The following is a 13,736-nucleotide window of genomic DNA, read 5'->3' on the forward strand; positions in this document are numbered from 1 at the left end:
CCCCCCACACTTACAGCACGCTCACACATGACAAACCACGGGACAAGGAGAGACCGTGGATGTGTGAACCGTGACAGAAGTAAACTCTGAATTTCGAGAAAAAAAGACAGAATTGCTAAATGTAAACTTAGAATTATAACTCAACTATTATATTTATAACTCAGTTGTGAGATATAAACTTGCAATTATGTGAAAAAAGGCAGAATTGCAAGATGTTAGCTCAAAATAGTGAGAAAAAGTTGCAGTTACCTTTTTTTTTTAAATAATGATAATTCAGTGGTGAAAAATTCCTTGGCAGAAATAAGCTTCCATAGAAGCCAGCATCTAAAATGCACTAAATTCTTATTCTATAGATTCTTTATTTTTTATTATTAATCTATTTCTTTTTTTTGGTGGGGTGGGGGTGGGGGGGGGGTGGGGGGTAACATCATCCCTTATGTGATTTAAAAGGCCTATTATTTGGTAATAAACACATCTAATCTTTTTCTCTGGCATTGTTCTCGTAGACGGCATGGGTCGAGTTCTGGCTCAGGACGTTTATGCCAAAGACAACCTGCCTCCGTTCCCTGCCTCTGTTAAAGACGGCTACGCTGTAAGAGGTGAGAGCACGCATGACTCCACGATTACCCGGCATTCTGACAGACCTGGTTAACTCACGCTCTAGTGCTCGCGTCAGCGCTACATGTTGAAGCATTACTCACGTCTGCTAGAGAGCGACACTCCAAATGCCTCTCAGGGGATACATGCCAGATGCTTCATTCATTTCTTATGGACTTGGTGCTGGATGGGAGTTTCCTGCTTAAAAATGTCATAAGAACTTGCGCAGAGTAAACTTCAGCATTTGGGGATTTTGCATATTTGCATATTTATGAGCTCAGGAGTATTTACTGACAGTCTAACACATTTGTCTGATGTAGGCCACGTTTAAGGAAGATGTCCGGCTCTTCACAACATTAGGAAGATCCTAGCATTCAGTTGCTGTAAAATCAATACTGACCCTATTTTAGTTTCTTCATAAGCATTACAAACGTTCTTAGAACATATTTTGTTAGCTGGGAAACAGTAGTATGCTACAGTGTTGTCTCTGTGTCCTGACAGCGGCTGATGGCCCTGGTGACAGATATATTATGGGCGAGTCTCAGGCTGGAGAGCAGGTGAGAAAAGAAAAGATATCGTTTGAGAAATCCATCTTCAGATGTGAGGAAAGTGATCCATACGGACTGCTGTAACGTGTGTTTCCAGCCCACACACACCGTGATGCCGTGTCAGGTGATGCGGGTGACGACAGGCGCTCCTATTCCGTGCGGGGCCGACGCTGTGGTTCAAGTAGAAGACACCGAACTCCTGCGAGAGTCTGAAGACGTGAGTTACAGTTAGCTGATTCTTCAAAAAAACATAATCATACAATATTTCATCATTTTCATTTATCTATATATGCTATCGTTCTGGGGGCGGTAAGATTTTTTAAAATGTTTTTGAAAGTCACTTTTGTTGACCAAAGCTGCATTTATTTGATCCAAAATACAGTAAAAATTGTGAAATATTATTACATTTTAAAAAAGCTGTTTTCTATGTGAATATGTGTTCGAATATAATTTATTTCTGTGATCAAAGCTGAATTTTCAGCATCATTACTCCAGTCTTCAGTGTCACATGATCCTTCAGAAATCATTCTGATTTGCTGCTCAAGAAACATTTCTGATTATTATCAATGTTGAGTTGTGCTGGCCAATATTTTTGTGGAAACTGTGATCTGTTTTGTTTTTCAGGATTCTTTGATGAATATAAAGTTCAAAACAACAGCATTTATTTCAAATAGAAATCTCTTGTAACATTATAAATGTCTTTAGTGTCATTCAATTTAATGCACCCTTGATAGATAAAAGTATTAATTTCTTTCAGAAAAATCTAACTGCCCCACATTTCTGAGTAGTATGGAACTGTAACTGAGTGAAATAAATCTTTAATTGCTAAGGTTTATTGTGGTAATTTAAATGGGACCTATAATGCTCCTTTTTACAAGATGTAAAATAAATCTCTGATACCCCAGAGTCTGTATGTGAAGTTTTAGCTCAAAATGCTCAACAGATAATTTTTTATAGCCTCTTAAATTGCCACTTTTAGGGTTTGAGCCAAAACGCGCTGTATTTGAGTATGTTGCTTTAATGCAAATGAGCTGGTGCTCCCGGAGAAGAGGGCGGAGCTTCAAGAGCTCAAGACGATGGTAGCTTTAGCATCATTAGCCTTACAGAGTGCCAAGAAGCTCTTTCAGAAGGGCAATTTGGAAAACAAACGCGTGATACTTTGTCTGGAGCTGACGTTCGCGCACGAAGTGTTGGTATCGATCCCTACACGTATTGGGGACTTTACCGATTTTTTCCGGGACATTTCCTTAGACAATTAAACTTAACCACAGTGTCCTCAGCGGCTCAGATGGAGGGAGTCTATGGAGACTCCTATGTTCGTTAGTGCATCCCAAAACACAGCACTTGAAATGCCTCTTTGGCGCTGACATGTATATCTCCAGCAGCTACAGCAAGAAATCAGTAATGTCGGAGACGGACCACAGCTTCTCACTCAGGGCTGTGTCTATGCTTATAGGGCAGCGTCACAAATGAGCGGGACTTTTTCTCCTCGGTGACGTGAACAAAAAATCTGAAACTGCTTGTTTGGAGAGACTGTTTATGATTTTTTTAGATTATAAAAATTTAGACGGATTTTTTCCGTTATAGGCTGGTTGTTTTCACACAACTGTGTTCAGACACTTATAAAAATGATTTTTGTACAATAGGTCCTATAATAGGTCCCCTTTAAAGTTATGAATGCGTACTATATAATATTATAGCATTTATATTTTTAAATAGTATATAGGATTTTCATATAAAATAAATATTATATAATAAATAGATTTACTATATATTTTTTATTATTATTTATGTATATAAAATATTTATAATATAAGTATACAAATTTGCTGAAATGGAATACACTTATTTTATCAAATGTTTAGTCAAATTCTACCAACATTATTTGAAAAGTTTGAGGAAATGAATTGGTAGATACTGTTATTCACTGATGATGATAATCTGGAAATATTTCAGTCTGCCATGAATTACCAGCTCGGCTGTCAGTTATTATCTGTCTGTTCACTTCTCAGGGCACAGAAGAGCTTGAGGTGCGGATTCTGGTCCAGGCTCGTCCAGGTCAAGACATCAGGTGAGCGTCTGTGAGCAGTGTTGGGGGTAACGCATTACAAGTAACCGCGAGTTACGTAATAATATTACTTTTTTCAAGTAACTAGTAAAGTAACGCATTACTTTTTAATTTACTTTTGAGTTACTTTTTCAAAAAAGTATAACGCCAGTTACTTTTTTCCCATTTATTGACTGACAGCTCTCGTGTCCCATGTTGGGAGAAATCAGAAGTACAGAGGCGCTGTGAGAAAATGCTGTTACTGTAGCTCTAGACTAAACGTGAATGTGCATTAATTCATCTCACAAGCAAAAAAACAGATTTAGTATTCATCAAAATGAATTAAAACAGTGAAATGCAAACTCAGAATATGATGCAAAGCTGCAATAATTAAATATGTTAAATAACACAAATGTATCTAATCCCATTTTATCAACCAATGTCTTTGATCCATTTCAACCATACTAATAAGCAAAAATGACTAAGTAAAGTAACAATTGTGCTTCATTGTTTTTTTATTGCTGAAGAATGTTGAACTGGCTTCTGCTGAGTTATACTGTACAGACGTGAATTTCCTTTTCCTTCAGCCTGAGGTTCATTCATTACACTTTTTGGTGTGAAATGGCTTTTATATTTGCTATAAATAGAACTTATTGTATTAAAAACAATCAATCAAGCCCTGCTCATATTTAAAAAGTAACGCAAAAGTAACGTAACGCAAATTAGTTACTTTTTTAGGGAATAACGCAATATTGTAATGCATTACTTTTAAAAGTAGCTTTCTCCAACACTGTGTGTGAGCGTAAATCTCAGCATGACTGTGTGAGTCTGAAGGAGTCTGTCCTGTGTTCTGCTTCTGCAGGCCCATCGGTCATGACATTAAGCGTGGTGAATGCGTGCTGTCCAAAGGCACTCACATGGGCCCGTCTGAGATCGGCCTGCTGGCCACGGTGGGCGTCACAGAGGTGGAAGTGCAGAAGTTTCCAGTCGTGGCTGTGATGTCTACAGGCAACGAGGTGCCACTGCAACACACACTGCTCTTTAGATCTCCACTGTTTCTTCTACACAGCAATTAGATCTAATGTGGAGCCTCCAGCTTTCTCACACTGCAAAAAAATATTTTCTTACTCAGGATTTTTGTCTTGTTTCCAGTGCAAATATCTAAAAATTCTTAAATATAGATATATTTACCTGAGAAGGAAGTTTAAGTCTGAATTTTTTTTTTTTTTTGAGTTTATGATTAAAATAAGAACACTTTCAGTCCATAGGGTCTGAAAAATAATCTTGTTTTCCCTTTTAATTCAGCTTATTTTTCTTACCACACTGATAGATGTTTTCTTCTTTTTTAAGCAGAAACTCCCTAATTTTGGGATATTTTTTTAGAAAATAATATTTTAGTGAATTGGAAGTCATACCACCTCAAGAAAACAGTGGATCATTCAACTCATTTCTTTCTTTCTTTCTTTCTTTCTTTCTTTCTTTCTTTCTTTCTTTCTTTCTTTCCTTTTCTCTCTTCTGTTTTATGTTTCTAGTTTTGTAAAATAAAAATTATGTTTGTGATGTTATGTATACAGTATATATTTTGTTTCACACATTATATCTGAAAATAAGCCTATAAAAAGAAAACAATATCTAATAGATCTAATAGTCATAATACACTGCAAAAATCATTCTTAAATCAAGATACATTTGAGTAGCAAAATGGTTTAAAATATTAAGTCTTGATTTCTGAAAAATGTATCAAAGTTAACTGAGTTTTTGCTATAGAACAAGAAAAAAATGTCAGAAATAGGATCAGAAAAATAAAATTTAAAAAAAGCAAAAGAAAAAACAAGATTATTTTTCTGACCCCTTTGTCAGATTTTCTTTTATTTTCTTTTGTTTTGTTTTATTTTAAGCAAAAACTCAATTAATTTTGCTACATTTTTCAGAACACAAGACTTGTCACTTTGCTTCTCAAATAAATGTATCTTAATTTAAGAATATCTAGATATTTCTACTGGACAACAAGTCAAAATTACTAAGAAAATCGTTTGCAGATGATTTTCTTCTGTTCATTTCTCTCACATGTGTCTCCTTTAGAGTTTCAGAAGAGACCTCAAAAATGTCTCAAAATGAAGAAATCTCAACATCAACTCAAACATTTCTCATTAAATTTCCCCAAGATCAAATGAAGACGTTTATTGCTCTACACTCTCACTGACTCATTTGTGTCTGTTTTTAGTTGATGCATCAGTTAAACGTCTCTGAGAACTCCATTAAATGATAAATCACTGCTGGCAGGATGGGCTTTAAATAAAACATTTTTTGTTTAATCAGTGCTTTATGACTAGAGAAAACAGAGAAAGAGGCTTTCCCTTTTGCCAAAATGATGGGAAAGCTCCAACACCCATAATGCACTGATGGGTGACTGTTTGTGAGCAGGCATTAAAAAATATAAAAGTTCAATCTGTAGTTTTCACAAAAACCAGGAAGCTGTCAGAAGTTTGCTGGATCATCTGGTGGACTTTTGCTGACATGTTAGTGACATTGTAACAAAGCAGTGCTTAAAGTTATTCTTTAAGTCTTATACGTAATTCCTGAGCAGCAAGCTGTTGTGTTTTCAGCTGCTGAACCCAGAGGATGATTTACACCCCGGTAAGATCAGAGACTCGAACCGCTCGACGCTGCTGGCCACCATACAGGAGCACGGATACCCCACCATCAACCTGGGCATCGTGGGAGACAAGTGAGCAGCTTCCTGCCTTTAGACAGAAATATGAGGAATTGTGTGCAACATTTAGACTACATAAAAACGGAAAAAATCTCTCTTTTTTACCAATCAATTTCTGATTAATGAATGTTTTTGTCATATGTAGTTTTTTTGGGTTTTTTTTAAACCAAGCATATTGTATCAACAAGAGTACATATAACCAGGAAAATGGAAGAATTATACAGAAAAGCATTATACATGTCAAACAATTGCATAGTTAGTATTGTTTTTAGGTTTACATTTAAGGTCAATTTTAAATTGTTCAAGCAAAGGTTTTTTGGGTGTTTTTTCAACCCATTCGACTTGAATAATGAGCAAACATCAAACTTGCATCAAAGTTCAACTAGATTTTTATTATCATCAAATTAGAAACACCTTTACATCACATCAGCTTCAACAAAATTTTATTTTTGTAAACTTTTCAATTCTCTTTCCCCAAAAAGTGTGCATATTCCCAAAATAAATGACTAATGGAGACTCATTTCAGGGGCATTTTTACAAAAATCACAAGCATCTTCCACTCAAACTTAACTTAACTTGGTAAACTTGATGGAAATTCGGATATAAAACCTCCTTCTCTTTATTTATAATTTTACTCCAGCAAGCAAAATACATGTATCATTGCAACTAGGATTTAAAAAATATGTACCATGCAACCTAAATTCCTGAAGTGATTGTAAAGGAAAATCATTACAGTCTAACAGCCTCACAGAACTGCATGTAATATTGTTAAATGTTGCTTAACTTAAGTTCAGTTGACCAATTATAAACATGAATGAACGAATTCAATATAGTTGTATAAAACACCCTCCTTTTTATTAAGTTGCTTACAGTTATTGCATTTGATTTTGTTATCTTTAAGGCTATAAAGTATCATGTTTTTGTGCCATCGGTTGTCATGGTAACTGTTGCCCTGGTTTCCTGCAGCCCTGATGACCTGTTGAATGCTCTGAATGAGGGAATCAGCCGCGCTGATGTCATCATCACCTCAGGGGGCGTGTCCATGGGGGAGAAGGTACGAGAGCTCGTGCATGTGCTCTGTGTATTTAGTTTACAGCTTTTTAAAGACAAACATAACACTTCGAGTTTACTTAACTGCTTTATACTGATATCTAGTGGCTGGATGGCAGTAAGGCTGTCACATCAAAGAGATTTACTGCTAAAGAAACGAGGTGCCTAGTACTTTAAGAAGAGAATAGTGTGGGTTTTTTTGGTCCAAGTTTAGCAGATCATTAAGATCACTGTAAATGGATGTTTTAACAGGATTACCTGAAACAGGTGCTTGATATCGACCTTCATGCTCAGATACACTTTGGACGTGTCTTCATGAAACCAGGGTGAGTTTTTGAAGAAAAAACAGGTGACATCTGCGTGAAGACTGTACAAGTAATGCAGAATCAGGGTGTTTTCACGTCTGAAACCTCATTAAATGAACCAAACACTTGAATTTAAGGAAAGCTTTAAAAAAAAAAAAAACTCCAGAAAGCAGATTTGAATTTGAATCAGTTTAATCAATTTATTAAAATATATTTTATTAACATTATTTATTATTTATTCATATTTTAATATTTATTAAGCATTTATTTTACTATAATTTAAAATGTATATTTATTTTATTGAAATGAATAGAATAGAATAGAATAGAATAGAATAGAATAGAATAGAATACTGTTATCATATAATAGTCTTTATCCACTTTAATTGGAGCAAAATTGAATCTAAAAAACTTGAACCTTGGATATCAGTTCATTTAATCCATAGTATTAATTTTATTTTAAGCATGTATTTTATTAAAATGTTTTATTAATACTTATTTCATTTTAAATTAAATTTATTAAATTAAATCTATTTTAATACTATTCTATTTTTATCCACTTTAATTTGAATCGAATTTAAAAATGACAAAAAGCCAGCCTGGATGTCTGTCCATTTAATCCATACATTTTACTTTACTTTATTTTAAAATGTGTATTTATTTTATTTAAATGAATAGAATAATAGAATAGAATAGGTGTAATGCTAAAAATAAGCGTGTCCCACTTCAGATGACTTTAGAGTGTGAAAGCACCCTGATGTTGAGTGTCAGACGATGATGGGTTCACGCGGGTATTGAGCTCTGGTTTGTCTTCCGTTAGTCTCCCCACAACATTTGCCACTGTTGATATGGACGGGTCTCGAAAACTTATATTTGCTCTGCCAGGTAGGGACGGTGAGAGAGTTTATTGGTGTATTTTTTCAAAACACATACTAGTCTGTAATTTCAACACATAGATTGGGCTAGTTTTTCATGTATTAGTGAATGATCTGTGCGTTTGTGGCTCTCTGGTGATTCACAGGCAATCCTGTGTCAGCGGTCGTAACATGTAACCTCTTCGTCATTCCTGCCTTGAGGAAGATGCAGGGAATCTTAGATCCGCGACCCACCATAATAAAAGCCAGGGTAAGACCACCTTCAACCTTCAGCATTACATAGAATAAGGACCTTTATTTATAGAGCACTTCAAAAGTTTGGGGTCAGTAGGATTCTTTTCATTTATTTGATCAAAAATACAGTAAAATCACTAATATTGTGAAATATTATTACAATTTAAAATAACTGTATTCTATTTATAATATATAGTAATATGTAATTTATTCCCGTGATCAAAGCTGAATTTTCAGCATCATTACTTCAGTCTTCAGTGTCACATATTCCTTCAGATATCATTCTAATATACTGATTTGCTGCTCAAAAACAATATTTCTGTGTTGAAAACAGTCGTGCTGCCAAAATTGTCTGAGAAAACTGTGATACGTTTTATTTTCCAGGATTCTTTGTTGGATAGAAAGTTCAAAAGAGCAGCATTTGTGTGAAATATTATTTTTTTGTAACATTATAAATGTCTTTACTGTCACTTTTGTTCAATTTAATGCGTCCTTGCTGGATAAAAGTATTCATTTAAAAAATAAAAGAATATGTCAGTGCATAAACTTCAAAACATTAATTGCAAAATATTCAAATCTGTTGACAGCCTTAATAACAACATCTAAATTGTGCTTAATTGTTTCCAGTTGTCATGTGATGTGAAGCTGGATCCCCGTCCAGAGTATCACCGCTGTATTTTGACATGGCACCATCAGGAACCTCTGCCATGGGCACAGAGCACAGGTCACACATATATTATTGTTATTATTATATTATTATTAGAACTGACCTGCATTATTTTGCCTATACATTGCAAGTAAATCACATGCATATGAGACAAAATTGCATTTCACTTTTCAATTTTAGTACAGATATATTTTTTACTTTTTGTGTCCTATCACCACGTTTGTGCCTCTAAACTTTCTGAGTGAGCGTTTGACAGGAAACAATATATTAGCTCATTTATGAGTGTGTGAAAAGAGCCGTGTTGCATGCCATGTAGAATTGATGCGCTACATGTAAATTATATTCTTTCTTGATTTTTTCTTTTCAGAATGACAGTTTGTTTAGAATTATTCTTTGTTTTAGATTTATTGAACAATTGTGTAAGTGCCATCCCATAGCGTTTACCTTTGATTTCAGAAAATCAGCTTTAGTTTTTTATTATATTAATTTTATTAATATTTTGAATTTATTTTTATTTTTGTTTTTTATTTTAGTTAAAGTTTTGGTCATTTTGTTGTATAATTTTTTAGTTATTTTTGTTGTATAGTTTTTATTTTTATTTAAATTTTAGTTGTTTTTGTACATCAAGTTAAATTAAAAAGTAGAAATTATTATAATTTTAATATTTTCTTCAGTTAAAGTTTAAATTATTTCAAGTAACAAAAATGTTGTTTATGCTTTTAATTTAAACTATTTTCATGCATGGTTGCCGTGTTTTAATTGCTAACAACAAAATTTTACTAAACATGCTTGATTGCCTGTTGTTTCAAAAATATATATTATGTAAAGAAATGTGTCATTTCGTGAAGAGAAGCTGATTTGATTTGGGATGTATTTTTAAAAGAAATACATAAAATAATATTAAAATATATTATTGTTTAAATGTAGGCTATAATTTATTAGTGCTATGTATATAATGCCAATGTGTGCGTAGAGGATTGCTATACTCTGTTTTCTCTTCTTGTGGATATAGCAGGATGCACGTTGGTTCCTCTGACATTAGTGCTTTCTGGCTGAAGGCAGTATATGTGTCCCTGGAGCACAAAAGCAGTCATAAGTAGAACAGATATATTTGTAGCAATAGCCAACAATACATTGCATGGGTCGAAATTATCCATTTTTATTTTATGCCAAAAATCATTAGGATGTTAAGTAAAGATCATGTTCCATAAAGATATTTTTTAAATTTCCTACCATAAATATATCAAAACTTCATTTTTTATTAGTAATATTCATTGCTAAGCACTTCATTTGGACAACTTTAAATGTGATTTTCTCAATATTTAGATTTTTTTGCACCCTCAGATGCCAGATTTTCAAATAGTTGTATCTCAGCCAAATATTGTCCAAACCATACATCAATGGAAAGATTATTTATTCAGCCTCCGGATGATGTATTAATCTCAATTTTTAAAAAAATTACCCTTATGGCTGGTTTAGTGGTCCAGACTCCAGGGTCACATATTTTCAAGCTTTTCTCCGTCTCGTCTTCCTCCAGGGAACCAGGTTAGCAGCAGACTCATGAGCATGCGCAGCGCTAACGGACTCCTGATGCTACCTCCCAAAACCGAGCAATACGTGGAGCTGCACAAGGGCGAGGTGGTGGACGTCATGGTCATCGGCCGTCTATGATGCCACGGCCGCAGGACGATGGTTGGAGAGCGACGGGGTGGTTCACGGTGCATGTTCACATATCATTGACTGTAATATGCAACGGCACAGCTAGTTTTTATTGATTTGGATAACGCTGAAGTATAGTCAACATCTTGATCACAAAACTAGATACATATGAGAAAAAAATATTATTTCAAAGAAAGAAAAAATATACTTTTAAATGATAAAATCTAATTATAAAAAGAGATTAATTCTGTATTATTATTAATTATTATTATTGCATTTTTCTTCTCATTATTATTAATTATTATTATATTAAGGCAACTTTGTTCTTTTCATTGCAGTTGCTTTGTGTGTTCAATGCTAGATCTTATAGCTGTAGCATTTTAATAGAAACTGTAGGTGCCTGCCAGGAGAGAAAAAAAAAAAAAGAAGAACATTTTTTCCCCATTTTAACGCGAAAATAACTGAAAAATGAGCGCTTTTGTTTTCGGATGTGGGGAAGGGACTCGACAACTTGAAATCTGGACTCCGGAGGGTGGCACTTTTTGTCTTACGTGTCATTGATGTGACACTTTTACTTTTCCTCCCATTAGTACGCATCATTATGACATCACAAAGAGCTTTGCTTGTCGTTTATATCTCGTGAGTCTTGTTTGTGTGCGCAGTGCCAAACGCGTGGGTGCACAAAGGTCGTGCGCGGGGGGGGACACGGGCCTGGTCACCCAATCCCTGAAGCTTCCTTATAATCACATGACCTGGTGTAGCCCCGCCCCCGTCCCCCCAGGGGGCGGAGTCACATGTGAACGTTTTATTTGAATATACTTTAAAAAAGACGAGGAAAAAAAGAAACCACAGCTTATTTAAGTGCTGACTGCCTTTTTAATCAACTACACAAAAATGTACAGTAAAAAGCGAACAATTGAATTGTACAGAAAAATGTGACCAGCACTCCTGCGGAATATGACCAAGCAATGAGGAGACATTGAACAAATCTGTATAATAACATTTTCTGTAACGATAAGAACCTAATGAGAGAGAATACAATAATAAAATCCTTGATCATTATATAAAAATAGCATTGTGGAATTTTCTTGTAATAAAATGAATAAAAACATAATTCCTTAACGTGTGTGATTTTTTGTACACTTTATGACCATTCTCTGCAGTGTTTTGGACAGCTGATCTTTAATAGTTTATCTAGCAGTTTCATCATACATTTCAGATATTATTAGTCTGGAATCAAATCATTTTTCGAACAGTAACTTTGGTAATTGTGTTCAATGGCTGAGACTGATGGATATTGACAATTTGGGGGAAACAGTTGTTATAGAAATAAGATTTTTTAAATATTTACCTATTAAATAATATTAAATATAAAAATATATATTTAAACCACATATATATATATATATATACACACACAATACACACACTTTTTATTATTAACCTGATATGAATATATTTATCATTTTTTAATGTATATATTACAAACATATATATAAAAATTGTGTGTGTGTGTCTTAATTTTAATGTAAACTTTATAATTATATCATTATAGTATAACAAAATATTAATTTACAGTTTACAATAATAAATATGATTCATATATATCATATATATATATATATATATCATATTATTATAATATTACTAACATACTGTATATCATGCCATCTCAATTTGATGTTAGATAATTTATCTGAGATTTATTAACATATTTGGTTTATTTGCAAATTTATAGCCTGTATAGGCTATGAAATATAAATAAAAATGAAGATATGTTTAGTTGTAGAAACTATCAGACGGTCAGATGTTGGTCAGACTCGTGGTCTGTCGGGTTTAGAGCAGATTACTGAACTCATGAAGTCACCGCTCATCCACATTAGCCTCAGACACCTGAGCTGTGGACACTCACACGTCCACTGGACCTGAGTGAAAACACCACTGGAATCACTGTTTCTTCACCAGCAGTGGCTGAGAGAGACCTGCCACTCCATGCACACAGTGAGTAATGGCTTCAACAGGATAGACTCAGTAGTTTTGATTGTATTTATAATCATTGACTCTGATATGGTTGCTTTGCTTTTAGTTGATGTTGGCCTGCTGTATGTTAGTGTTTGGTCACAGAAAGGTCAAAGGTTCAAACCCCACAAGGGTTGATACATTAACTGTCCACACTGTGTTCATCTATCAGCTTTGCATTAAAAATGCATTGAAATTGAAGGGAAACTCAGCTGTGCAGCTCAGGAAGGACTAGAGGAAAACGTGCGAGAGCTTAGTAAGTTTATCTACATTAGTGGCTCTTAAGAGGTCGCAGGGGTCAATTACTGCTGTATTTATGGTCCAAACTATTACGGGGGGGTTAATAACCACATGCAATGAAGTGAAAAGCTAAAGTGAGCTGATCAGAATTCAATATTTCACTCAATCCCTCACAAAAATTAACAATAGTACCTTAAGTTTCTTTCAAAATACCATAGTTACTGACAGAAGCTGGCTTTCTGTCATTGTTATTATGACAGTTATTATCATGTTTGGACAGTTTTATAAACAATTTTCACAGAAATGGCTAGTAAAACATTTTTATTAAATATGAAATTTGAAAGTAGGAAAACTAAAATAGTAGCTACATACTCCAAAAATCATTGTTTTATTTATAAAACTGAAAAATAATTTTTCTCAGTGTGACAGTGGCGTTTTGTTCATATTTGTAAGGCATGTTCGGTAAGGTTGAAGTTATTTATAGGCTACTCTATTTGTAGATCAACTGTCCTTTAATTAGATGTGAAATAGTAAGAGATAATCTGTTAGTATTCATTTAGATATTGTGTTTTATGGGAGATATGAACAAAACAGATGTCCATGCAGCTTGTCTAAATCCTCTTGAATGTTTAAGGAATTAATTATCTTTCCCTGAAACCTGCTTGTAGCTCGATTTATGTGAGTCTGCAGGTCCTAGTGATTGTGTGTGTGTGTGTGTGTGTGTGTGTGTGTGTGTGTGAGTGATTCTGAAGTTACAGTTAACTAATCTCAGATAGACAGATG

General features: G+C 34.2%; 2 protein-coding genes across 2 annotated transcripts; both read left to right on the forward strand.

The window, feature by feature from the left end:
- Positions 1-511: 511 nt before the first annotated feature.
- On the forward strand, positions 512-8,311 carry LOC306880409 (gephyrin-like; the record flags this gene model as incomplete). The annotated part of the gene is made up of 9 exons (XM_079433897.1): positions 512-599; positions 1,099-1,154; positions 1,243-1,362; positions 3,158-3,216; positions 4,055-4,208; positions 5,799-5,920; positions 6,872-6,959; positions 7,208-7,281; positions 8,281-8,311. 9 exons carry the CDS (start codon positions 512-514, stop codon positions 8,309-8,311), a joined length of 792 nt encoding a protein of 263 aa, XP_079290023.1.
- Positions 8,287-10,883, forward strand: LOC306880530 (gephyrin-like). The gene is made up of 3 exons (XM_079434093.1): positions 8,287-8,384; positions 8,996-9,092; positions 10,573-10,883. The coding sequence occupies exons 1-3, from the start codon at positions 8,340-8,342 to the stop codon at positions 10,704-10,706; spliced, it is 276 nt and encodes a 91-aa protein (XP_079290219.1). The 5' UTR covers positions 8,287-8,339; the 3' UTR covers positions 10,707-10,883.
- Positions 10,884-13,736: the final 2,853 nt, after the last annotated feature.

The sequence above is a fragment of the Barbus barbus genome (assembly GCF_936440315.1).
Source record: "Barbus barbus genome assembly, chromosome: 14".
NCBI classification, from domain to species: Eukaryota; Metazoa; Chordata; class Actinopteri; order Cypriniformes; family Cyprinidae; genus Barbus; species Barbus barbus.